The 26,026-nt window shown below is 41.0% G+C and overlaps 1 protein-coding gene across 1 annotated transcript in view; it reads left to right on the forward strand.

Moving 5' to 3' along the window:
- The window catches only part of MED27 (mediator complex subunit 27), an 83,686-nt gene that overhangs the window by 54,563 nt on the left and 3,097 nt on the right, over positions 1-26,026 (forward strand). Inside the window, exons 4-6 of the mRNA XM_027911636.1 lie at positions 3,721-3,814; positions 12,955-13,062; positions 19,321-19,362. Coding sequence (XP_027767437.1) covers positions 3,721-3,814; positions 12,955-13,062; positions 19,321-19,362 — 244 coding nt within the window. The remainder of the gene's footprint in view (positions 1-3,720; positions 3,815-12,954; positions 13,063-19,320; positions 19,363-26,026) is intronic.

Genomic DNA, 26,026 nt, shown 5'->3' on the forward strand with positions numbered 1-26,026 from the left:
TTCTTTATTGCTGTCTTTTGGGGGGGGCCTTTATGTGAATCAAAGTGATGGTACCAGACCATTTATCTGCAGAAATGGTTCCTAGATTATTTCTATGTTGTCAACCTGATGTTTTAGCACTGAAACTTCTCAGTGAGTGTTTTGCACAGATAATTAGGCCTTTCTAAACAGTGTTTTCTAACTGGCTTTAAAGATGTCTTGTCTGTTCCAGGCATCGTTCCTCTAATAGAGACCAGAGGATTTAGGGATGCACTTATTGGACAAATGGCAGAGATATTTTTCAATGGGTGGCTCTGTTACTTTATTGCTTTAATACTTGCTAAGATTTAATGATGGGGAGTCTTGTTGGTCAAGTCCATTGTTCTTTTGAGACTGGGATGCACATGGATCTGGATTAGGAGATGCACATGGATCTGGAGTGGGACTCAGGCATTGTTGAAGTTACTGGAAGCTTTTTTGAATTGAACGGGACTAACTTTGAGTGTTGCAGCAAGTTAATGTATTGCCTTTTGAGGCCTAGAAGAATAAATAATATGAAATTATCTCTGTAAAGAGTTTAAATACTGTGCTGTAACACAGGAATTACTGGGTATGATCTTTTGCAGTCTGGCTTCAGACCTTTCTGAACATTCTTTGCATCAGACACTAGACACTCTGTTCAGCCCTTTGTAGGTGGAACAATGCCTGTTCTAGTACACAAAATTTCAGCTTGTGCTTAATTCTGAGAATTTCATTAATTCCTTTTTTTCTTAAGATTGAAAATAGGCCAAATGCTTGAGCAAATCTATTTCCATTTGCTTTTTCCCTGCTCTGCGTTATTCCTTCTGGGTTTGTAAATGCTCCTTCCAACCAGCATCTTTTGTATGTAGGAGAGAGCTGAGATGTGGGAAGGACGTCAGAACTTACAAGTGCTCATTGGCAAAGTAAAATTAGACTTTTCTCCATCCTCAAGTGCTTCACTTCTCTGAGACTGGGCAAGAGGTTCTGGAACATAAATAGGAACTATCATATTTTTGAGCTAAAACTGGACAGAGATATGTAAGTAAGTTGTGACTCTGCTTATTTTGGCACTAAATTAGTGTGGTTCAGTTCTGCAAAATAAGTTCCAGACAGCAGCTTTTTCTCTGACCCTTTTTCCAGACAGCCTCAGGAGTGCACTTTATCTTGTCTTTATCATGTGTTCCTCAGTTTTTTTTTCTCTGAAGTCATCACCAGTTACACTTTTACATTACTTTGCTGCTTCTGATTTATCATATCCATCCATCCCTTCGCAAGATGTTTTACCAGATGTCCTCTCTGAAGGGCAAATCTGTAGAAGAATTTTGCCTTAGATTAGGTAGTTTGTCATTTTATATTTGAGGCCACCACGTAGTTGGGCTAATTTAGTAATTATATGTGGATCTTTGAAGAATCCTTCTGATCTTTTGAGTGCTCAGGAAAGCCTGATGTCTACTTGAAAAAAAGGCAGAACAATGCTACATATATGATACTCTTTTATCCTATTGGCCTTGGGTTTCCTCTGACATCCCACTGACTGAGAAGAGAAGGAAAATGCTCCCAGTGTGGATGGTCCTGATAGAGTTGCCAAAGTATTTCCTAAAGCACCTGGGTTTAATTTTCTTTTTTGTCAGCCAACCTGTGAAAAGGGGTACAAAATTAACAGGCTTCTAAGCCCAGAAAGTTGTAGTAAGTCACCTGTAAGTGGTTTTAGAAGCTGGTTAATACAAATGAGAAGATTTCTGGTTTGCTGTATGTGTGATTTCATTTAAAGGGAAGACTTCACAGCTCTCTGTGATTTCCCTGTTCCACCTTCTACTGCTCAGGTAGTACAAGGTGACAGTTGGGTTTGGGTCAGGTTTTAAGCTTCACGGTCAAGCCAAGTTTTACATTTTAAAAATAATCCTATCTAAGAAAGACTTCGAAGAATTGATTAGCTCCACCCAGCCTGGATCCCATTTTCAAAGGATGAGTGTACATGCCTGGTGGGATTAAGCAGATGAAATGCCCGAGTCCAGCTGTTGTTCACGTGATTTAAAATGACTTGAATTTTCCATCCTTAATGCACTGTGTCAGTGTCTTGTTTTATGCAACTTCATATTTTGTTTTTCATTAACTTCTTATTGCCCAAAGCTTGGAAAAACTTTGGAAAACTTGCCAGTGCCGTTGATGTGTAACTTGCTCATCCTGGAGCAGTGTCTTACGTGCCTCCTCTTCCCAAGTGCTGAGGAAGTTCTTGGCTCCTGGGTGTTTTGGCTTTGCTTATCAGCAGCGAGTGTTAATGAGTCACTGCAGTGATGGGGGAACTTTTTTGTGCACAGCGTGGATTAAGGATTTTATGCAAAGTTGTCATAAGTCATTTCATTCTTTAGTTACTTTTAAAAGTGGGCTGATTTAACCAGCTGTGGAAGTGTAGCTTTCCTGATTTGATTTTATGTTTTTCTGGTTATTTTAATCCTTTGCTTTGTAAAAGCAGCAATTGGAGCATAGGGGGGTTTTAGCGCTAACATTAGAACTGAATTACTCTAAAGAGCAAGAATTCAATATTTTTGGCCTTTATTTAAGCAGATTAAAGGGAAATAATTAGATGTTTTAGTTTTACTGTTAATCTAACTCGGGCAACCAATTTTTCCAAAGTCTTTTTTCTTTTTTTTTTTTTCTTTTTTTTTTTCCCAGAGCACAAATGTGGGTTAGCATGAAAACAGTTTTATTGATGAATTTATTCATGCATCTGATCAAGCTGCAGAGTTTGCAGATGCATGTTGAGCAACCTGCTCTAGTGGAAGGCATCCCTGCCCGTGGCAGGGGGTTGGAACGAGATGAGCTTTAAGGTCCTTTCCAAACCAAACCATTCTGTGTTTCTGTGATAACAAGGGAGGTGCTGCTCCCTTCTGCTGGGGTACCTCAAGAGAACCAAAAACAGTACCAGAGGACAGGTCCGAGCACAGACTGTCCTGTAAATACTCTGCTAAAGCAAATATTTGGATTTTAATGTGCTCAGAGGAGTGGCTGAAGGATGTGAGGCTTGCCCATGGGATGGGGTGATGTGCCCTGGGAAGCCAGGTCTCCCTAAGGCTTTTTCCAGTGTTAATGGATGTCAGCTCTTAATTTGATCCCAGGGAACAAGACAAGTGTGTGCTGGCTCACCTTGGCCTGCAGAAGCAGGGGGGTTATACCCAGCAGGAAGGATGTTATTTTACTTTTATGTTTGATCACTCCAGAGGAACTCCTGCAATGTACTTGGCAATTTCAGAGTCACCAGTGCATGAAATAAATTGGAAAGATTCGGGGGAAAAAAAAAGCACCCCGAAGAATTGTCTGAAGACTTTGATAAAACCTTTATCAGTTTAGTTTATCAAAGAGAGAGTAAGGACGTGACAGCCTCTGCATTCCTATGATGGAAGAGTAATTTTGATCATGTGTCCTTCGACCCCCCTGAGGAGAAGGTATAGAAATACAGTGGCACGAGTTTGAGACTGACAGATTTGGACTAAAAATTGCGTGGTTTTAAGGGCAGAGTAATTAATTTTCAAAACCACTTGCATAGGGCTTTGGTTTGTTTCCTCTTATCAATGACTCCTTGAATTATACTGGCATGTGTTTTTGAAAAACATGCAGAATTAATTCAGGAAAGTCCCATGAACATTCTTAAAAAGGAGTAATAATCCCAGCGTGTGAGAAGGAGCCTGTGTGCTAATGCTGCTGTTTTGATTTGGTTGGCAGATACGTTGATGATGTGATCAGTCGGATTGATAGGATGTTCCCTGAAATGTCTATCCAGCTATCCCGGCCAAATGGAACCTCTGCAATGCTTCTGGTGAGTTGGATCACTTAATCCCTTGAGTTGAATTTCTTAACAGGTTGAATGACTGTCCCTAAAATTCAGGTTATTAAAGATAATTCCTTTTTTTTTTTTTTCAAGAAACATATAATTTATTTGTCACAGCAGTGCAGCTTCTTTCTTGCTCTTAGGCAAATGAGTGATAAAAAGAATTTCCCCTTTCAGTGAAAGATCTATTGCCTTTTTTATTGTTAAATGTGATTGTAGAAATATGAGCACAAACTCAAATATTCACCGTGGTTTTCAGCAGACTTGGCAATGAGTGAGCCTTAATCATGATAATTAAGAAGGAAGAGAGTGTTGTGAGGAAGAAAAGAAGGAGGAAACCAATATGATTTAAATTTGTTCACATTGTTCTTGGGTCAGTGAGTTCCTGTTTTATGATGAAGTTAAGAATTTGCCTTTGAAGTAAATGAGCAGTAAAGCCTGGTTTAGAGATAAACAAGTCCAATACATTCGACTTATTTCTGCCTGGCCAAGCAGGATTTCATTCCAGAGGAACCCGTTGTTCACATCCATTTCCACGGGCAGCTGTTGTGCTCGTACAGGAGAAGTCTGTAAAGCTCCTACTCTAAGGCAGCAGCGTGGAAGTGAAGTCCATAGTGTGGCAGGTGGATGCTGATTTTCTCCAAGTAGTCACATCTTTTGCCAAATTTTAAATGAAACTAGAAAATACACCGTGTACACAAATGAAGAACTGAGACCAGTTCGGTCTTTTCCATCTCACATTTCTCGTGGCACTTCCTCTTATTTTTAACCTTCTCACACAGGCAGAAGGCTTGGGCATACTGTACATGGCAGGATATTTGTCATTCCCAAAAAAATGAACCTGAAAATCAGATATTTTGTCAAAGCAAAACTGATGAGTCGATGTAAGTCAATGTTAGGACTGTGCCTCAAATTTTATATTGTGAGTTTATTGGCTGTAAAACACTACTATGGTTAGATTTTTGCTTGTGTTTTTCTAAGGTTCTGTTGATTTCTCTATAGTAAGTATTGCTGTGATTAATTTTAATTTTAAATTATTTTGAATTGCGGTTGGTTTTAATTAATCAACTGTCTAACATCTCGTTATTAACTTTCTTTGAACAGCCTCAAATTCACAAGAGATTAACTTGAGTCAGAGGTTAAAATAAACAGCTGGCATTAAAACATTTAATCTGCAATTGTTGGATTCACCGAGTGGAACAATATATTCCAGAAAAGAATGGAATCCATCAGTGCAGCCTTAAGAAGCTATAAGTCTTGGGAGTTTTTGCATTTCTGCTTAAGCTGAGTTTATATTCATCTATTTTGCTATAGAAAAATATCTGGGTTTGCTTCTTTCGAAACCCTTTCCATTCTGTCTCTCAGAGCCCCTCTTTGCATATAGAAGTCCCTTGTACTTCTGATGGCTTTTTGAGGTCAGAAAATAGATAGATGATGCTGTACAAGATTCAGGCACAATTAGGAAATAAGGTAAATTATCTTGGATGTGACTAAGGAATAAGGTAGGGTGGTAAGTGTAAAGAAAGCCCCTTTTTCCAGCTGCAGTAATGGAGTGAATTCCATGTGGCGGTCGCTCCCTAAATCAAGGACATTTTTGTTGCTACAGGATCGCAGCCCCATGTTGAACCAGTGCTATGCATATTTCCCTTGGATCAGAGATCAGAAAGATTGTTTTTAAAGTATTTTTGTATGTGATTGTGTGATGGGTTTATCATTTTTTCTTTCAGGCAGGTTTTCCCTCTTCCCCATCTGTCTCAGTTGATGTTGCCAATATGGCACTTTCCATCTGGCCCTGACTGCTACAAAAGCTTTTGCTGTTTTCAGGCACAGATCCTTCAGGAAAAGGTGCTGCAGGATGGGCAGTGTGAGAGCACCACCCCCAGAAGGAGGAAGGTTTCATCACTGCTTATGATTTCTCACTCTGAACTTAGCCCAAGTTACATCTGGAGCTGCTCCCTTGCAGCAGGGTGGTTTACCACAAGACCAAAGTGTTCAGATAGCGCTCATTTTATTTAAAAATATTTGACAACCATCCTGTTTGCCCACAGTTAATTAACTGACTGTGTAATCTCAGCCATTTTCATCCTTGCACTGATCATGTCATACCTGATGTTGCTCATGGAAGTCCTTGATGTAAAAGGTCTGGTTTTCATGACATCGTCAAACACAATCATTCCATCTACTAGAAAAAAGAACATGTATTCATCATCAAAGGCTCTGGTAAGCACTGTCCATGTCTTAAGAATGTGTAAATGATTGGAAGGAGATGGGGAAGAAGGGAGACTCCTTGAAACTTCAGAAATGTTGGGGCCTTTGCCAAACAAATGATCTTTAGGGAAAAGACCCAGTACAGCAAGTTCCAGCCCCGGGCTCTACAGCTTCACGTGCACATGGAAATCAGTTCATGTCCTCAGCTGTAGAGGTGGGACTTGCACTGTTAAGACTCATCTGGTGTTTCAAGAGGATGTGTTTTTCTTCAAGAAAGACAAGGAGCTGCTGGAGAGGGTCCAGCAAAGGCCACAAAGATGAATAAGGAACTGGAGAGACTGTGGGAGCTGGGCCTGGTTAGTCTGGAGAAGACTGAGAGGGGATCTCGCTAATCATCCTCATCCAGGAGGGTGGTGCCAGGCTCTTTTTGGTGGTGCCCAGTAACAGGATGAGGAGCGAAGGCCATAAACTAAAACACAGAAAGTTCCACTTCAACCAAAGGAAGAACTTCTTTATGTTGAGGGTGGCAGGGCACTGGAACAGCTGCCCAGGGAGGACATCGAGTCTCCCTCTCTGGGACATCCCAAACCCACTTGGACACATTATGTGTCATCTGCTCCAAGTAACCCTACCCTGGCAGGGGAGTTGGACTGGGTGATCTCTAGAGGTCCCTTCCAAACCAAAAAATTCTGTGAGTCCATAACAATCAGCAGCTGTGGGAGCCTGTTGGTCAGACTCTGCTGGCGAGTGACCCTTGTGCTCAGCTGGGCTCTCCTGAGCAGGGCACAGCTCTCACAGACACTGGGAACTCTAAGCAGAAATCAAAATAAACTGTTTCTGAGATCATGAATGCTGTGTCCTGAAAAGTTGCAACCTGCCAATCCTGGGAGGTTTCTGCTTCCTCCTGACAATCAGGATGGTTTTTTATGTGTCGGATTTACATGCAGCAATTGTTCCTCATTAGTCTGGATTTGTGCTACACAGGCCAAGCACATAAATAATTGAACCCTTTCAGAGCCCTGTGAAATCCTGGGCTGATTTTAAAGGCGGTTTATCGTGGCTTTTCAAGGTGCTGTTTAATCCCAATCTTCAGGAGTGATTTTTCAATTAAGCTTTTAATCGCACTCTGTATAAAATAGACTAAACATAGAATTATATCAGCTCTAAGAACTGTGTTATGCAAAATTAATTTCCAGCAGCAACAGAGGGAACTGTGGACTCCTTAAGGTTTTTGTGAGATTTCGTTGGTTAAATGCCAGAAATTGTAAATAGATAAACCTCATCTTATATTAAGAAAACATGAACTGATTTTTAATTAGCAAAAAACACCTAGATTATTACTTTCAGTTAATAATTAGTTGTGTCCCTAGATACATATTACTTTTTTTCTGATACAATAATCATGCCATCAAATTATTTTGATTGTTTCACACACTTTGTTTCTGTTATCAAAATTAAAGTATTTTTTTGTGTGAAATGAGTCCTGGGTACAATTCATTCATCAATATCAGAAATACTTTATTAAACAGTAAAATTTAGCCCTACTTTTCCAGCTGACAAATATGACTTCCTTAACATCATGTACCCAGCTACTCCTACTCAGGGGTAGAAACTTATTTTCCTGTCTACATGAGGGAATTATTTTGTCTTTCAGTTCTTTGTATCCCCAGTATTTGTAAAGAACTCCTACAAAAGTTACAAACTGGGTAAATAGTTTTGGAGATAACTGAATTGTTTTCTGCAATTTCTGTTTCTAAAGCATAATGATATGTATAAGTAACTTCCAGCTGGAAAAACTGAACTGTTTTTTTCAAACTCATGGCAGAAACGATGATTTCTTCTTCTCAGGTTGTCTTAAAAATTTTTTATTCTAAACTAGTTTTTATGAATTTCTGCTGCCGCCGCCGAGATTTTTAATAGACCTCTCATATAAAAATACCAAACAGGTTTTTATACAATTTTATTCATTCTCCATAAAATCAGACACATTTGCATTTGAACTTTCAGTTCCCGGCATTTTAAGCAGTCTGATTGTATGGCAGTGGGTTGTATTAATTGCAAATAGGCCAGACATCTGTTCACTGAATAATTCCTTGTGTCTCATTTTTGTTTATCAGTGTTTTACATAAAATCATTATTTTTGCTGGGAAAATGGATCCTGAAATTTATTATTTGCTCATTAAGAAAGGCTCCAAACTGATTTCTGTGCAGGAGACCCAGATGTTGGAGAACTGGGGAGGAGGAAGGGGGGGATTTGCAAAGCGATTTGAAATCAATACTGGTGTTGTATTGGTTGGAAACACTTCAGTGCTGTTATTTCCAAAACAATCTCTTTTCTCCAAAATTCTTTGCAGTGTAAGCATTTCTCCTTGCCTGTTTATTAGGATGGTTTATTAGGAAAACCAGTGCACTGGATAAAAGGCAGGTTCATGGAAGGGATATGGATCTGAGGGTCACATTTGGTGGCTTAAGCACCTCATTTTTAGTCCCTTGGGATGAATATTCATTTAGGGATTTATTGCCTTGGAGACATTAGCTTGGTTTTGGTGGTTGATGGAACCCCTGGGATGTTTCAGGATCTCTTGGGTGAGCTGGAGGAATCACTCCTGAGCTCACAGTGGGACTCGTGACTGCAGTGGCTTCACAGTTTGTGCCTTAAGAGGGAAAACCAGCATTTGAAAAGCATTAAAAACCAGCAATTGAGGTGAAATACGCAGGGGAAGGACGTCTTGAATTAACGAAGAGGTTGGCAAGTAAATTGTAAATCATTCTCTGCTTGTCTAATATAAGAATGAGGAAGATGAGGAATGACCTTTTGATGGGAAAGGGAACAAGGCCTGTGAGAAGCAGCCTCAGCTTTGCTCCCTCCACGGGGTTACTGTGCCTGAAGCCTCACAGGTGTGTATTGATATTCCCATAGATTTACACTGTGCAAGATCAAACATGGGCTTCATCTCTGTAAAATTCCTGGTGTGCTGTAATTTAGCGTGGAAAAAAGTTTCATTTCCTTTAGCAAAGTTGGACTGGTGTGACCCTTGGGTAAGTGTGACTTGGCCACTGGCAAAATCTGCCCTTGAACCTTTGAATAAAATCCTGGGGCAGGTTTTTTTTTTGCCTTATTAAGAGAATATGGAATGTTACCAAGGGAGAAGAGCACCAGCTCACCCTTAATGTGGTGGAATCATTTAAAGTCCTTCATTTATGTTGACTTTTTATCAGGCACTATTGCAATTAGGTTAGGCTAATGAAAGGTAAATTCCAGCTCTTGCATAAAAAAAGAAATCCTTGTAAAGAACCTAATTAGTATGTTTGTTTATTTAGACTCTAATGGCTTAATTGCATCTTATCTTGCTATTTACAAATAGGCATCATTAAAGAGTAATGAGCATGTGAGGGGAAGCTCAGCCTTCACACCAGCAGCAGATGAGACGTAAAAAAATGAGGGGGAAAAATAACTAGTTTGAAAGTCTGGGTGTTTGGGGTTTGGTTTTTTTTAACTTTATTTTTAATGCAAAACCTTATTTTTCAGCGTGTATAAATAGGATTTCCATTCATTGTACTGATTAGTAAGAAAGGTCTGCAAGTGGGAGGATGAGCTTATGGCTGGTTCTGTGGCAAGGAGCAGGTGTCTGGCCTTTTGCTGGAAATCTGTGGCTTGGTTCTGTCTCTGCTTGGATGTTGCCTTATTTCTGAGGTGAATAAAAACCACACACAGACTTGTGCTCCTTTTTATAGAAGCAGGGAGGTGCCCATGTTAACCGAAAATAATTCTTTTAGCTCTGCATTGCAGAGCATCTGCAGCTCAAATCAGCAGCAAATTCCCTGGAATGCCGAGGGGAAAGCTGCAGCTTTGGGAGTTTTTTGCAAAGTGTTGGAGCTCTTGGTGTTGTCAGCACACATTTTCCTGATCTCAAACTTAAATGAATTTTAAGAAAGAACGTTTGTTAATGCGTTGTTTAAATGGTTCATAAAAGGGCTTTTCCCTTGCTATTGGTTTCAATGAGGAGGTAAAATTAAAGGGGGGGTGGTTTCAAGTTGTTCTGCCATAGTAAATTGATTTTCATCCTTTTCTCGTTTGGACCCTGGTTCTGACTTACTTGGAAAGGTACTTATTTCTTTTCCCATTATAAGTGATGTTAAATGGGAACTTTTTTTAGCAGTCTTACAAGAAATTATCTAAGTCATTCTCCCTGATTATTCTGTTTCCCCTTCCCCCTTTCTTGGCATACTGTGTCTGTCAGATGCTCCTTGAGATTTATCTTGGTGATAGACAAAATATTTTTAAAACTGGGATATTTCAAGAAGATTTTTATTTTGTATATCTTTGTCAGAAAAGCTGCATAATATTGCAGATTTCAATCAGCTGCCTGTCCTACCTTCTTCTGGAGCTTTCCATTTTAGGAAGCAGGGGATTTATGAATAACTTAACTGCCTGAATTTAGTATACTTTAGTTAAAAGGAAGTTAGAAACACATTGTTATTACACAGAGCCCAAAACAGAAGCTACAGAAGTGTTTAACTTGCAACTGTTCCATTTTCAGCACACAGAACTGTGGGGCATATTTTTTCATTCATATTAATTGAATTTTAAAGTGACCTTGTACATGTATTGATTTGAATTAAAATTTTGTACATCAAGGACGAGTTGGCATATATCCTTCAGGCAAAATATTAAAAAGCCAAGTGCTGTCTTAACAGGATATCGACAGGAGAAGTTGAAATTTAATAGGAAAAGGTGGCTTAGAAAGGAAATTGTTGCCTTTTTGTCACAATTGAAAGGTATCTTTACTGTATAAGCAAAGAAATTTCTTTCAGTTGGTACCTGTGGAAATGCAGGGACATTTCAGTGGCCGTTAAAAAGGGACCATCTGGATGAGTCTTGACCTCCAAGAGAAATCAACGCTGCTGGAGCTTGGAGTAGAACTATCAAATTACTGTTTTACCAAAGCCATTGGTTTGTTATTGCCTTCTTTCAGGTGATCTGGAGGGACACAGTTGTATGACTGTAGTGTAAATTTGATTCCATAGATAGATCTTTTCTGAACACAGAGCCCAAGCAGCCACGTTGAGCAGGAATTGAAAGAAAATGGTTTGCTGAAAAACATGTTTGAGTTGAACAGAAGCATCAAGTCCTGAGAACAGTTACAAATCTCGATTACTAGAGGAAAAAATAAAGGGTGTTACATTTACTGTGTACAGTATGGAATGGGTTTCACCCTGAAAATAGCTGTGGAACATGCTTTTGGCTTTGAAATCCAGCAGCATCCTCCAGTCTAGTGACAGGCTGTTGTTCATTCTTTGTACTACTACCCTCATTCTTTCAGTGCTGGTAAAATGATGAACTGTAATTTCTCTGAGCTACGCTTAGTTTTACAAAATTTCTGCTTCTGTCACACGTAACTAATGATGCAGTCCTACAAAAATCATCTGAAAGTCTTGATCTGTCTCCCAGCCAGCAGAAAATCTATGGGAGTCCTGCTCAGGGCAGGAGTGGTACGAAATAGCTGGAGTGCCACACACGGGATTTTTCAGCTTGTTACATTCCACTCTTGACTCTGAGGATTAGTTCATGAGCTGTTGTTCCCTGTCCCAGGCCAAAGACTTCCCATCAGGATTTGTAGCTCTGCCCTGCTGTTTTTTGATTATAAATGCAGTATTTACAGTAGTTTGGGTAACTTCTGCAAATCTCTGTATGGTCACCTCATTTCTACCCCTGTTTTCCCTCCCAACCCTCCTGCAGGACTTCCTGCATCCGCTTTGAGTGGAGTCTTCGTGCCACATTTTCCATCCTCCTCCTTAGAGGGAAAAGCATCTTGGCACTTCAGAGCCTCTGAGTTATTCAGCACCAGGTTGGGGTTACTTGTGTTGGAACAAGGTGTTGGGAAGGAAGCAATTGCAGAAGTTAGAAAGCAAGAACATGTAACAAATCATTAAAGATGAATATTGACTGATGCCTTTGGGTGTGGGTTTGTCTGCTGAGGTCAGCAGTAAAAAAACACAGTTGTTCTAGGGTGTGTTAATCTATACAGGATGAAATGTTGGGACATGGACAGAAAATGAGCCGCTGCTGGTTGGGAAATATTAAAATGAACCAGTTGTTTCTTTTTTCTCTCAGTTCTGTGCTTTTGTGGGTGAGGAAAATCTCTCTAATAATCTCTGTATAACAAAACACAAAGACAGAATTCTTGTTAGACACACATCTTAACCGTATTGAAGTGCAAGTTCATCTTTGAAATGTAAATTGATTTTTAGATTAAAATGCCTTCATTATTGCATTTTTGTCAATAATACAATTTAGGCTTATTTCTGTTGTTACACTCCGACTGACCTTATATGTTTTCCATGATACTAGTTTTATGCTTTGCGCTTTAGCACTTTGACAGGAGAAAATTAAACCTTTGAAAATGTAACATTTTTACTTTAAGCTGTAGTTTCCTTTGAAATAATTTTACATTTTTATTGGACCAAAAATGTTTTCCATTAAACTCATGGCGTGCTTTTACAAGCCAGCATTAGGAGAGTCCCGATTCTTCTTTCAAATTGTGCTTCTCTAAGTGGACTTATATTGGAGAATATCAAATTCATCGAAAATAATCACATTTGCCCATTGTTTTTGACAAGTTATTGAGTTGTGGTGTTAATAAAATGGAGAGAATTGCTTGGCAGTGTCATGTCTGCACAAGGGAATTCTGTGAACTCATACATTTTCAGTTGCAAATGAATGTTTGTTTGTTCTGCACTTTATAGTCTCTCTCCTCCTCATAACACACGCTGCTTTTAGATCCTTTATTTTGGTCTCTCTATAAAATATTGAAAACTGAAATTGCATCAACTTAAGCTGTTAGCTTGATGGTCTTATGAATTCAGACACCATCGACTCGCCTTCAGCTTGTTTTTGTCCTTCTCCTGTTCCTTCCCAGGTTACCTTAGGAAAAGTGTTAAAAGTGATAGTGGTGATGAGGAGCCTCTTCATTGACCGGACAATCGTCAAAGGGTACAATGAGAATGTCTACACTGAAGATGGCAAGGTGGGTTATTGCGCATCCAGCCACATCACATTTCATTTTTACCTGGTATTTACATGGCAGAAAAGAGGGGGCCCCTCACAAGTACTCTGGAAACATAAAGCTGGCAAAGGCTCTGGGTGTTTGCAGACTGCACTGGTTTCAATTTGTCGTGCTTTGCTTGAATTTTGCGTTCCCAAATCTCTGGCTTCTTTCTAAGCTCCGAAACCTTTGCTTGAATTTCTGATTTATCACCTTAGACCCCCGTTGCTGCATTAGTAGTGTCTGCTGAGAAAACCTTTTTGCAGTGCAGCAGCACATCAATAGCCCAAGGTTCAGCCTTCTCTTTTCTGGGAGCCATTGGGGAATCTTGGGCTGGTTTTGTGCTCAACAAACACAACAGAGAGGATCTTGCGTAGGTAAGTCCCAAGTAATTTGCCTGTCAGTGGCAGCACATCTCGAGCAGCAGCTACTAAAGCAAGTGTTACCTGCTTCCACAAGTGATTTGTGTTGTGAACAGTTCACCCTGCTTGAACCCTGCACACACTCCATATGGTTCTCTTTAGTGCATCAGGAGATGTTAACGGGACCTGACGGCCTTCAGCTCCGCTTGGTTCTCTTTCCAGGGTGGAATGGTCTCTCTTACAGGGACATCCGCCAGGACTCTCCCTTGCCAGTGACAGCACTAAATACCTCCATGTTTCACGTTGTCTCTCTGGAGCTTTCCCTTCTGATTATAAAGCCTATTAAAATAAAAAGTTCATTATATCAAGATGAGTATTTGGCACCCATAGGCCATGTTATAATGAGGTGAGACTTCTTTTCCTTTCAGAAGTGATAACTGTGTTTTAGCACACAGAAGCACGTTGTGTACTGACCCAGAGTTCAGTGGCTCTGAGTCTGAGCCTCTGTTCTCTGGAAAAGGCCAGGAGCTGAGCTGCTGATGGAAATAGTGCAGCTGCATTTCCCAGGTGAGAGATTCTCCCTCAAAGGGCAGGGGACTGGCCCAAGAAGTAGTAAACTAAAAACTGCTGGATTTTGATTTGCATTATTCAAATGTGCAGGTTTAAATAACCAGTTTGCCGCAGAAGCAGCTGCTCTGCACTCCCTGTATATTAGCATATAAATATAGAGTTACAGCCCCAGCCCCTGTTCACCCCAAGTTCTGCACAGAAGGGAAATGATAGTCTGCCAAAAGAGCAGTGACAGTGCGTGATGGATTCCTGTGTCACGCTTCATTTGGGTGTGCTCGTTTTCTCTGATGAATCCAGTTTCCTTTGAAGCTCCCTTGAAATACAATAATGCTCTATGTGCTGAAAAGCTAAGTAAGGAGTTCCTTTCTGAAACTCAGCATCTGGCGTTGGGCTTCTGTTCAGCTCAAGGTTAACTCTCCCCAGAGCCCCACACTGTTCCTCTGGCGCCGTTTGCTGCGCGGGGAGAGCAGGACCTGCCAAGGCCAGCTCTGGGCACGGGGCACTAACCTTTGCCTGCTGTCAGTGGGGAGCAGCTCAGCTCCTCCAGAGCATCAGTGTTAACACCTGGCTTATCTTCTTGCTTTAAGCCAATCTGCAGGGGAGTCTGTTTTCTCCCGATTTAGCTTGCTTTGTGTGTCCAACTCTGGGCTGTGAGGCTGCTCTGGGGAGCGTCCCTCCCGCGACCTTTCCGTGGCAGTCTGCTATTCCACTGGGCATCCCGGGGCTTTTGCAAACCTGAAGGTCTGGGCTTCAGGTATAAATAGGAACATTTCATTTGACTTAAGTAGAATTGCAGTTGCAGCCGCTTAAATCATGAGTAAATTTGGCTTGGAAGATTAAATAAGTGCGTAGCTTGCTAGTTTTGCCAACTGGAGCACATATTGACAAACAGTGAGCTCCTTTTTTTTTTTTTTTCCCCTAATTAACTGCACTGGTAATTGGAGAATAAGAATAAGATTGTGCTCTTGCAATGATTTGCTTTCCTCATTGTGCCTGCTGGGAATGAGCGATTACAGTGAGTTACAAACACAGTCCATTGCAATTCCTTTCCTGTCACAACAGATGCTGTTGGGAAAGTACTTCAGTGAGGTTTCACCATACGATTCTGACTTCTCAGTTTGTAGCCTGATAGCGTGAAAAATGCGCTAGCATTCAGGAGAGACACGGAAGAGTAAGAAAAACATCAGTGAGTATCATCTTTATTAAATACCAGAAATATGGAGAACCCTCAGGAACACAGTAGGAGGTGATCGTTTTTCCAGTGAGCAGTTTAAACAGTTATTGTTGATTTGGGAGTTAGCTTATATATTCCCAGGAAGCATTTAATATTTGTAAACAGCAGTGAGAAGATGAACTAGGTGCTTATCATCCAATATGGCAATGCTGAAATGCCCGTCTTTTCTGTGAGCCACGTTGAAGAAGTGACACTGGATAAGTACTTGTGCTTTTTAAGTAAAATAGCTGGATGAAAGTCTGTTGAGTCACCCTCCAAACTGCACGAGTTGGAAGGTCCTTTAGTAAAAAAAGTGAAACTCAGTGGGGGACTTCGTCCGAGCCCAGTGGGGTTTGGGGCAACCAGGTGGTACTCAACAAAAGAGAAACTGGGAATCACTGGTCACAGTGAGGCCAAAGATCTCCTCGCTGATAAGGTAGTCATCATTTCTTACTGAAAATACCCTGTTTTAGCAAATTTTACATCACTGGGAAGAAAAAGGGAAGAAATGAGTGCAAACAGCAGAGGTGTTTATAGCCTTCTGGTCCTTTAGCCAGACAAATTTAGGAGAAAAGTCCACAAATATGAGTGTTTCTCATAGCTGTGGAACTGCATGGGGACACCCCAGCAGGTACCCAGGAAAGCTGACACTGCATTTTCCATGTTGCTTTATCTTGCTGTTTCCTCACATGTTGTGCTGTGTAGTTTGACAGGTACTTACAGGAAAGCTTTACGTGGTTTCTGCTGTGAAGTCTGGTTAAATTGGGTCCTCCCTCTTATGGATTGAAATACTTTCAGAATTAAGGTGAAAAAAATAGAAATTTCAAGCTTGCAGCGAGTAAAACAAGACACTCCATTCTGGGGCTTTATTTTCAGACTTTGCTTATACAGACAGAATCATTGCATTTCTTAAGCGCTTCGTGTACTTCTCTTGTGAATTATTCACAGACCCTGCAGAATATGTCTTTGCCAAGCTGCCAGCTGCATAACTTTGACATTTTTGGTGACACTTTGCAAAAACAATAGGTGAGAACTGGCAGGCTGTGACATGTCTAGGTGCTGTACCTGCTCACTCTGCAATCTCTTGCTCACCATCCTAACCCATCATGTCCACCACAGACTTGATGCATTTTAATTAGCGTCGCGATTTTAGTGATGGCACAGTGCCACCCTTAATTTCAAACTGTGACATGTTCATTGTACACTGGAATTTAACCATGGATAGTAAATTAATTACTGGTGTTGTCCCAATTCTGGAATAAATGAAGCCTTGCACTCACCCTCTCAGGGCAGGTGGATGGTCAGCTGAGCCATTAGAAGCCCTAGTCTGCCAGTAAAAATAAAAACATATTGGGAATCTTGGGCATAATAATTCCATGCTTTTCTTTGTAAGTTGAGGCCAAGAACCACCTTGACAGGGCGTACTTGGAGCGGGTACTTCACATCGCTGCCAAATTCCTGGTTTTTGCATCCCTTAGACTTAACTAAAGAAACACAAGTGTCTCAGTTGAATTCTCATGATAAGGAACTTGGGTTATGTTAATGCTATGGCTTCATTAATTACCCCATATCAATAAGAAAAGGCAGCTTTTAGCCTCCTAGCGTAAGAGAGGAAAAGAAATAGTCGTATCAAAGGAAAGCTTCAAAGACAGGCAGAGCTGTCTCTCGGGTAATTTCTGATCCCTGCATTCTCACCACTTCAAAGCTGGATGTGTGTGTGTTTGGGTGAAGGGGGGGTTGAATCCGATTTCTCTAATAAGTGTTGGCACCGGACCTGTTTGATATCAGATGCAGGAACGTTCTGATTTGTTATCGCCTTTGAAATCGTTCAGACGACCTTCAGAAAGTGGCCTCTTGTTACGGCTGCTGGGGGTGGGTGGGGAGAGGGGGCACTGGGAAAAAAAGCCCCAGTTTAATTCACATGCAGAGGATGCCCTGAAATTGTGCTTTCAGCAGTTTTTTTAGTTACAAATGTGTGTCTTGATTGAAAGTGAAAAGTTGAAGAATAATAGACCTATAACGATGCATTCTTTAATCTGCCTCTGCCTTAATCCTCAGCTTCAGGGGGAAAGGTGGGCACTCATTTAGGATGTATGCATGTTGGGGGGGGGGGGGATTGGTGGCTTTTTCTTTTCTTCTTTTTTCTTTCTTTTTTTCTTTCTTTCTTTTTTTATCATGGAGAACATCACATCTGTAAGACAGACATTCATTACTTTTTCAGCTTTTCCGTCTCGGTGCCAACTAATGAACGTTCAGAACCTGTTGGACTCGTCTTAAAGCAGCATCTGAAGTGGACTTTTTTTGAGTCTTAACTAGAGAGGATCACATACTTGGTTTGATCACTGGAGATTAGCAAAACCATATATATAGTCCAATTACAGCAGCTCTGTGGTCAAATGAAGCCTTAAATTACATGAAAATGGTGGTTTTTTTAAATATACATTACTATTTTATTTTCAAATGTAGATTTTTCTAATGTGGAAGTGCAGTGCTGCCTTCCCACAGGCCCAGGTTGAACAATACCATGTGAATCAATCCTGGGTCCAAGTCTGGGCTGAACCCTCTGAGTGTTGGTGTTCACACAGGTTCTTGATCCCACCCCAAGAACCAGAATATAAAAAGGTTTGGAGGGATGTGCCTCAGGGTACTTGTGTCTTCATCCAGCCTGGAAAAGGCATTGAGACCTCAGCTGCCTTTTGTCTCCTGGCAAGGGCAGCGGTGTTGAGCCACGAAACGTCGATCCTGAAGGGATTTGTGAAGTTTTTAACATCACCTCCTGTCCAGACTGAGGGTTGGGGATACAAGAGTCTCAGCTGTACCAGCAGTTGGACATGGGCCACTTAATACTGTTACTCTTAAAAGAAAGAGACCTTTTAGCATTCTGAACATTTTTTAGTGTTGTGAATTAATCATGTGGGTTCAGAGCCTTCCCTGTCTCTTCCCTCTTCTCCCCACTATAATGTGTTGTACTCACTTTACATGATTTCCTTGATTTCTGACTCTTTTTGTGCCTTTTAAAAGACTTGTAATGTCAGTTAGAACTTAGTGGGTACATAAGTCAGAAATAATGAATCGTACCAGTAAAGGACATAAATCCCCAATTTGGGAATACATGTCCAACTAGGGGGCACTTCTGGAGGGGTCATCCCTGCTTCATAAATTCACTCCAAATATTTTCTTCCTCTGTCTAGTCTAAGATTCCTGAGGTTAAAATGCTGTATCAAACACCTTTCCTGTGACAAGTTTTGAGCACACAGGATTGTTGGGTGTACTGGGATCTGTAGGGGAAAAAAAAAAAAAAAAAAGAAGTGATTTGCAAGTCTGGGATTGGAAATTCCTCTTGTTTCTCCTTGCTGCTTTTCCTTGTTAGAATACAAGATATTGCACAGGGCAAATTGAGCCATTGGCAGGTCAGTAAATTGTTTAACACTGAGCCATTGGGTTGCTTAACAAGGATTGTTAACCCAGCCTTACTTTCTGGCTTTGGGGGCTAATAAAATTTACATTTCAGTTTTGTTCCTCTAGTTTGTGTATAGTTGAGCACACATTTAAGTCATGGATGTGTGCAGTTATCTACAACCTTAAATCTCTTTTAGTGTGATTTTTGTCTGCAAATGTAAATGCAGTTTCCTGAGGGATGTTTTATTTAGCCCCAGCAGACCAGGCTTTGGCTTAATTCAGCTAAACGTTCTTTGTGTCGTTTGTAACTGAATCACTTATTCAACACAAGACAAGCATAAACTCAGTAAAAATGCCCTCATTTTAGAAACAGACTGAAGCTGATGAATATTTGCATAGATCAGCCACAACCCCATACAAATGAAGATTTTGCTTTTTAAAGAGGACACATTAATTCAACAGGTCTCGTATATATAATTTTTCTATTGAAACTGTGCTGAACTATGTTCATTCTTCATTGCAATACAAAGGACATCTTACATTATTAATTCCCTTTCTTGGTTTGCAGCAGGTGAAGGCTCTTGGGTCAGAAGAGTGAACTGAGAGCTACATCTCTGTCGATCTGTTTGCTCTTTTAATTTGAACAGCTGCTTCTTTACGTGTGGTAATATATAACTTTTTTTTTTTTTTCCATAGCTTGACATATGGTCTAAATCCAACTATCAGGTTTTTCAGAAGGTAAGTCTCACAGCGTTTCTCTCTACCTAAGGCATACAGGAGATATGTGGAGTTCATTTTAAATATGTGGGGCCTCACGTTAAAAAATTCAGAATTTATTCTCTGTCATCACAACTTGCAAATGACAAACAGTAATCTGCAATGGTGGAAACCTGTGAGTAGAAAAGAAGATCACTTCTGCTGTTGTTTAATTTGGATTTGTTTCCCATCGCAGTTCTCGTCCATGGTTTGGAATAGGAAGCTGGAGATTATACTACATTAGCCTTAAAATTTCACGAGGAATCTTCAAGCATTCTCTCTTTAGTTTACACCTTGTGGGGAGGGGAGGGCTGTTTCAGGTTTATTTGGATTTTGTTTTGTTGTTTTCATTGGGGTTAGTTGCCCCTCTCTCCTCGGGGCTTGAGTTTAATAACTCAGCAGAACTCACTTTCCAAAATAAGTTTGGAGATTTTTTCCGTGACGTTATTTTGGCTGCTCCTCTTCCCATGAAGGTGTAAGCAAAAGGAGCCACTTACTGGAATAAATTCCATGCCAGAAAGGAAGAAAAGACCAATGAGCGAACGGGAGCAATAAAAATAAAACTACTAAGGAGATTAAAGTGTATTTTAGGAAGATCTATATCTTGCTATTTTCGAGGAATACAAGATTTCTCTTTGAAGGCCTCTTGTCAAAATGCTGTAAGTTCAGATTGATTCTGGTTTAAATTCCAGTTTCCTTACCTTCAAGCCACAGTTCAAGGAGCTGGAGCCTCCAGCTTTCTTTTCATCCGTGTTTGTGGTTTGTGAAACAAATGGGGGTCAGGGACTCGAAAGGGCATAAAAACAGGGGTCAGAAATGGGGCATATGGGCTCTATTTGTGCATCTCCCTTCCAAGATTTCAGTTGCAGTCAGCAGGGAAGGCGTTTGACCTGTGATTTTAACCTGCTGGAGATCAAAGGACAGTTTTTTGGGGGGGTTGGTTGCCCTCCCTCTCTGCTGAGCATTAAAGCCAAACTTTGCTGCAGTTGATTCTTTACCCCAGAGATTAGTGGATTAAATATTCCTTCTTTTTTTAACATCGAGCAGGGCAATACAAGTGGGAAGTAAACCAGCATTTGTCTATCAGGGTGCTTTAAAGCAATTTTTGTAGTGGAAGAATTGAAGGTTCTGTAATTACCTGCATTATCTCCATTTCCCACTGTGTGCATTGGTTGGACACTCATTTTGGGCCCAAGATTGTCTTCCTGGATTTTTTTTTTTAGAACAACTTGGAAGGGTAAAATGGAATTGCTGTAATTTGTGCTAAATGATAATAAATCATGAGGTTTTGATGACATAATTTTATTTGTCTCTAGCAAGATAACAGAGTAGAGTAAATGTAGAGTTTGCTTAGTCCACGTTAAGGACTTGGGGAGCATAAATAAGTAGAGGAAATTTGTCTTCAGGTCCAGGTGATGCCTTCAGATCAGGAGTGTAAGAGGTCAATGAGAAAACATGAAATACCCCTCTTACTCCTGCCTCTGTGGCTGCAGAGTGGATAAAAGACTGTTTGTTCCCTTCCTAATTCTCTAAAATATGATAAGATCTTAATATTAAGTTCCTGTTTTCCAGTTCTCTCTTGATTAACAACACTGAATGTATTAATATTTACCAAGAACAACCCCAATCCAGAAAGGCTTCAGGGGGAGGGTGGCCTGTGCCCAGCTGAACAGCTGTCTGTGGGGTTTTTTTTTAGTAGTTTTATAGATTTTGTTCCCGGGGCTGTCACTGTGTTGCCTTGGACAACTTAACCTCTCTTTGGATGAGTTTCTGCATCCCTTATGTTGGGATAAATACTTGCTGACTTCACAGGAGCTCTCCCTGAATTGGTTCCACAGTGCTCTCAGATTCTTGCCTGAGAGATGTGATAAAAATGCAAAGGGGATGGCACTTTCTAATCAATAGATTCTGTACACTTGAGCTGATAGTTGAAGAAGTTAAGTCCAGGACCTATGTCAGGTTTTCACCCAGGTGACGAAAAGTGCTGTGGTTCAGCAGAGTAAGTTTTCTCTCTGTGGTGCTGTGCTTGGTTTGATTTTCTCTTTATTCTCTGAAGCTTCGCTTGTGTCTGTTTATAATACCCAGGAGTAATGATTTACGAGTAGCAAAATGAGGGAAATAGATAAAACAGTGTTACAGGAACTATTATACTCTGTTAGTAGTGTAGGATCTGTACTGCAGCATCTTCAGAACAACTGTTTTCATGCCATTAAAAAAATCATCAGTAAATGTGTCACAGCACATCTGAATGTTCCTGAAATGTGTTTCTCCTGGCAGTCACCGGTATGGCAATGTGAAAGTGCTGTCCTGAGAGGGAAAAATAGGGATTGAGTAACTGCTCCCCTCGAGGAGGAGGCTGGGCAGCCCTTTCACTCTGCTGTAAAATCCATCCCCCCTCTCTGAAGGGCAAGGCCATTGCTCTTTAAAACCTGCACCAAGTTCTCAGACTCTGTTCTCAGTGATAATAGAACAACACCTGGAGCTCACAAAGATCCCTGCCTGGGGGAGCTGCAGGCCTGTCAAATTCTCACAGGGTTGCAGCATGACTTTCTAGGTTAAGGACCAGAGACCTCTGATCTTCAATCCAACCCTGTCAAACGAAGCTAAATTTGTCCTGACTTTTTTTGTTTGCAAACATTGGCTGTGTCAGCAAGGCTTTTCTCTCTCCTTCTTATTAGGCAGGATACCCGAGTGTGTATAACCTGATGGGGGCCGCTCCCCGAGGGCCCATTACTGTTAAAGTGTACAGTCATTTCCCGAGTTCCCTGGAGACTCCTTGAAGCTGGTCCTGGGGTGAATAAGCCTTATTGGCATTGAATAGACCAGCAGGGTTAGATTCAGAGAATGGAGCTGAGAAATAAGAGGGGGAAAGGCTGAAAGGGCAGAAGCACAAGGAGCAAAGAAAAGGTTTTTCAGGCTTCCGTGTTGGGGTGACATTTAAGCTCTGCAGGAGCGGTGACTGTTTTCATCTTAAACCTCCTTATTTTAACACCTCGTGTCTGCTGATCCGCTAACACAAGAAGGGGCATAAAACAGAAAATAAGGAATGATTTGGGGGCTTAAATGTTGGTGGGCAGAATGGGACACGTGAGGGCTGCAGATCATTGTGCAGAGGGTTAAAAAAATACATATTGTAGAGAATGGTGAAATACTTTTGCATTCAAAAGAGAGGGGAAAACATTGAATAGTGGAACTGCTGTGAGTGGATCAAACTGGGAGAGGGTGTCAGACATTAATTGTCATTTATCAAGCTGCTCAGTAATGAGCAGCATAGCTGGTGTTGCTGGGTCCTGTGATCAGTTTGGCTGTTTAAGTCATGTGCAAAGGCTTTAAACCCATATATTTCATTCTGATCTCAGAGTCCCACCCTTATTTTCACCTAGATACCCTACCAGTTTTATCATGCCACAGACAGGTTTTGCTTTGGCTTGATGTGCTTCTCCCCAAAGCATGTTTTAACCAAAACTTTGAGGAGCCCTTTGTGCCTGTCCAGCTGTTTGTGGGCTGCGTGATCCCAGTGATGGAACTTCCACCACTACAAGGGCACATAAGTATTGTAATGTATGAAGATGTATTCTTGTCAATAATCTCAGAGTGAAATCACATGCAGGATGAATGCATGCATGAGAAATTCTGGGCTGCTGCTGCTGGCTGTTCAAGGAGAGGAGATGGGCTGTTCCAGGGTCACCTGCTCAGATGCTCCTGTGCAGGATCGGTCCCTGGCTCTGTTCAGAGACCTCCCTGGGCAAAATAAAACCTCACTGACCCAGTCCAAACCGGCAGAACAAGCAAAATAATAACTTAAACATTCTCTGAGGTCTGAAAACAAAGGATAAATCCTACGTTTCAGATAGGTCTGGTAGTGCTTTCCTGACCTGGGAGTGGGGAAAGGGTGTGTGAAGGATTTGTGTGTGTTCATCAGCATCCGTTCCATCCATCATCCTTCCCTGCACCTCTCGGCACCACATTCCTCCAGAGAGACTCAGATGTGATCTTGGAGAGAAAATTAAGTAAGGGGAATCCTTGGAAACGAGCAAAGGCACTCGTGCAGTTTTCCACACTGTAAAAGGTCTAAACACTAATAAAATAATTTCCTCTTTTTTCTTTTTTTCTCCTAGTCCTGTGATCAGCCTGCAGAGCTCATTGCTACAGGCTGCTGTTAAGGCCATGAACTTACAAGGGTTTAGGAAAAAAAAAAATTAAAAACCTTCCAGGGGATTTAGAGAATCCCTTTATATGAGAGGGAGTCGTCAGTGCCACCAGGGGAATAAACCAGTAATAAGTGGCGAGGAAAGTTGTGACTCCTAAAGGAAGCTTTGCACCTACTTTTGAAAAGTGCATTTCCTGGCAGTAAGAGAAAATACTAGGAGAGAGGTGTTATAATTTAGTCATGTGTTGTTTGTGTTTTTATGGTTTAGTTTTTAGGCCAGGCTATAGCTTAATGCATCCATGGAACATACCTGGCCTGTGGTGGAGCAAAGCTGTGTCTTAGGTCTTTGGTTTTATGTTGCTTATCCCAGTTACAGGAAGTTCTTGCTCAGCTTTGTTCACCTGTGAATTGCAGAACTGGGGGTTTTTTTAATGGATTTTCCAGCTTTGGGAATGCTGTGTGGCTAACCAGTGTCATCAAAGCCCAGTAAAGTCATTTTTTGGATGTGTCACCTTTGGAAAGCCCATTCCAGCAGAGCAGTTCAGTTCCAATGCATTGCAACCCTTTCTGTGAAAAATTGAGTCTCTTTGCCAGAATTTGTTTTTCCCATGTCACTGAAGTCCCTTCTGCTCAGTCTCCAGGTGCTTAGTTAAACAGTAGCTATTTTTTTAGCAGAATTGTGCTGCAGGAGATTGTCTTGTTTTACCTTTTCTCAGACAAGAAATGCAAGTGCTTTTCAATAGAGGCATTGTGAAATATTGAACTTTTCTGCAAGATCTCTTGAAAATCCATTTCAAGGTCCAGAGCAGCAGCTCAGTCCCAATCGATGTGTGCTCTCCAGAATATGTTCCCCTATAAAAACAGGCAGAGAAATTAGAAAGTGACCATAACTTAGATAGCAGTGGGTAAGGCAGAGCCATAAAAGCAAAGTTAATAAAATAAAACCCTGAAATGTACAAAATATCATCCTACACCCAGAATAAATTAGTTTCTGATTCCAGCTTGGCTGGAAGAAAAGTGTGTCCCCGAAGTGAGCTGGCACATATGCAGTTTGTTTTGCTTTGCTTTGGTGTGAAATCCTATTGCCATTAGTAAAGCTGGGTATTGATCTTTTTGGGTTATTTTTCCCCTCCTTTTTTTTTTTTCCTCTTTTTTTTTTTTTCCTTTTTTTAATCATGGCTGGTTTGTGCTTTCTCTCATCTTCTCTGTTATCTTGGGGGGTTAATTCTCTCTTCACTCCCATGCCCTCCCGGTTTATCCCTTGCCCAGCTCTTTTCTGGGTTGGGGAGGGAGGAGAGGGGTCATTCCCCTACTCCTCTTCCTCAGATTTGACACCCACTTTGATCTTTTTTGGATACCAGCAGTTGCTTATAGTAGAAATCGCCTTCTTTTTGTTCAGGAAGCATTATTAGTGTTCCAGCAATGCTAGGATGGCTTTTATCTCCCCAAGGAATCTCATTAGCTCCACATTACAATAGGAACAGCATATGGGTAACTTTGCCAAAATGGACAGTCAATTTAAATTTGTTAATAGCAGGTTTGTTGTGGTTTTTTTTTTTTTTAAGCAACTTTCTTCAGTGCCAAGAGAAAACAACTTTGTTGTTTGGAAAAAACAAAACAAAAATCAAAAAAAATCCAAACCACAGTTTGTTAGAAGTAGAAATACAGCAGAAGGAGAGCGGCTGCTCATAAATATCTTCAGAACTTTCTATTCTTTGACATGTCTGGTACTATCCTGTAAAAACAGCATCTTAAAAGAAAAAAATTCAGATAGCTGGTAGGGCTTGGATTGGCTTCTGAGCACTACACGAGATGTGTTTAAAGGAGATGGCTGGTGGGAGTTGTGCTGTGCTATTAATCCACTCTTAATCACATTATTTCTCATATTCATTTTTTTGTGTGCTAGCATGTTAAATGGCTAAAACGGGCTGAGGTCCACTTTGTGAACAGTTTATTCAAACTCACCGGAATGTGCACAGTCCCAAAAGTTTTCCCTTCCAAATGTCAGTCAGTCACATGTCCTCGCTCCCGCTGAATGGAGCAGCTCTGGGAGTCGGTTGTGGGAGCAGATCCTGTTTCTAAAATAGCAGGAGAACACAGAACTGGGTCCAGCGTGGGCCAGACTGAGGTGGCGTGGTGCTCTGTGGAGGAAGTTTGTGCAGTGTGAATTAGAGCCTGGCTATACATGGATTTATTCAGGAATATCTCTCTGACAGATTCACCTCCCTGAATAGCTCCAAGCACGAGCCTCTCTTTCCTCCAGTGAAAGTTGGAGTGATGCAGCACAACTCCTGTTGCTGAATTAGACCAGCTACAAGTCGGGAACAGCCGGAGTTAGGTGGGAATAGCAATGGGAATTTCAGTTCACACTTTGTCTTACTCAAAATTTGCTATAGTACATAGACAAGCCCTGAGAAGAGCACTTCTTCGTGTTAGAACTGGAACAATTCAATCCCTCTCTGTGCAGTCATGCATTTGGTTGGATACTTTGATATT

This window comes from Empidonax traillii, unplaced genomic scaffold (genome assembly GCF_003031625.1).
Source record: "Empidonax traillii isolate 1590-97213 ecotype Southwest subspecies unplaced genomic scaffold, ASM303162v1 scaffold34:size3740991, whole genome shotgun sequence".
In the NCBI taxonomy this organism is placed as follows: domain Eukaryota; kingdom Metazoa; phylum Chordata; class Aves; order Passeriformes; family Tyrannidae; genus Empidonax; species Empidonax traillii.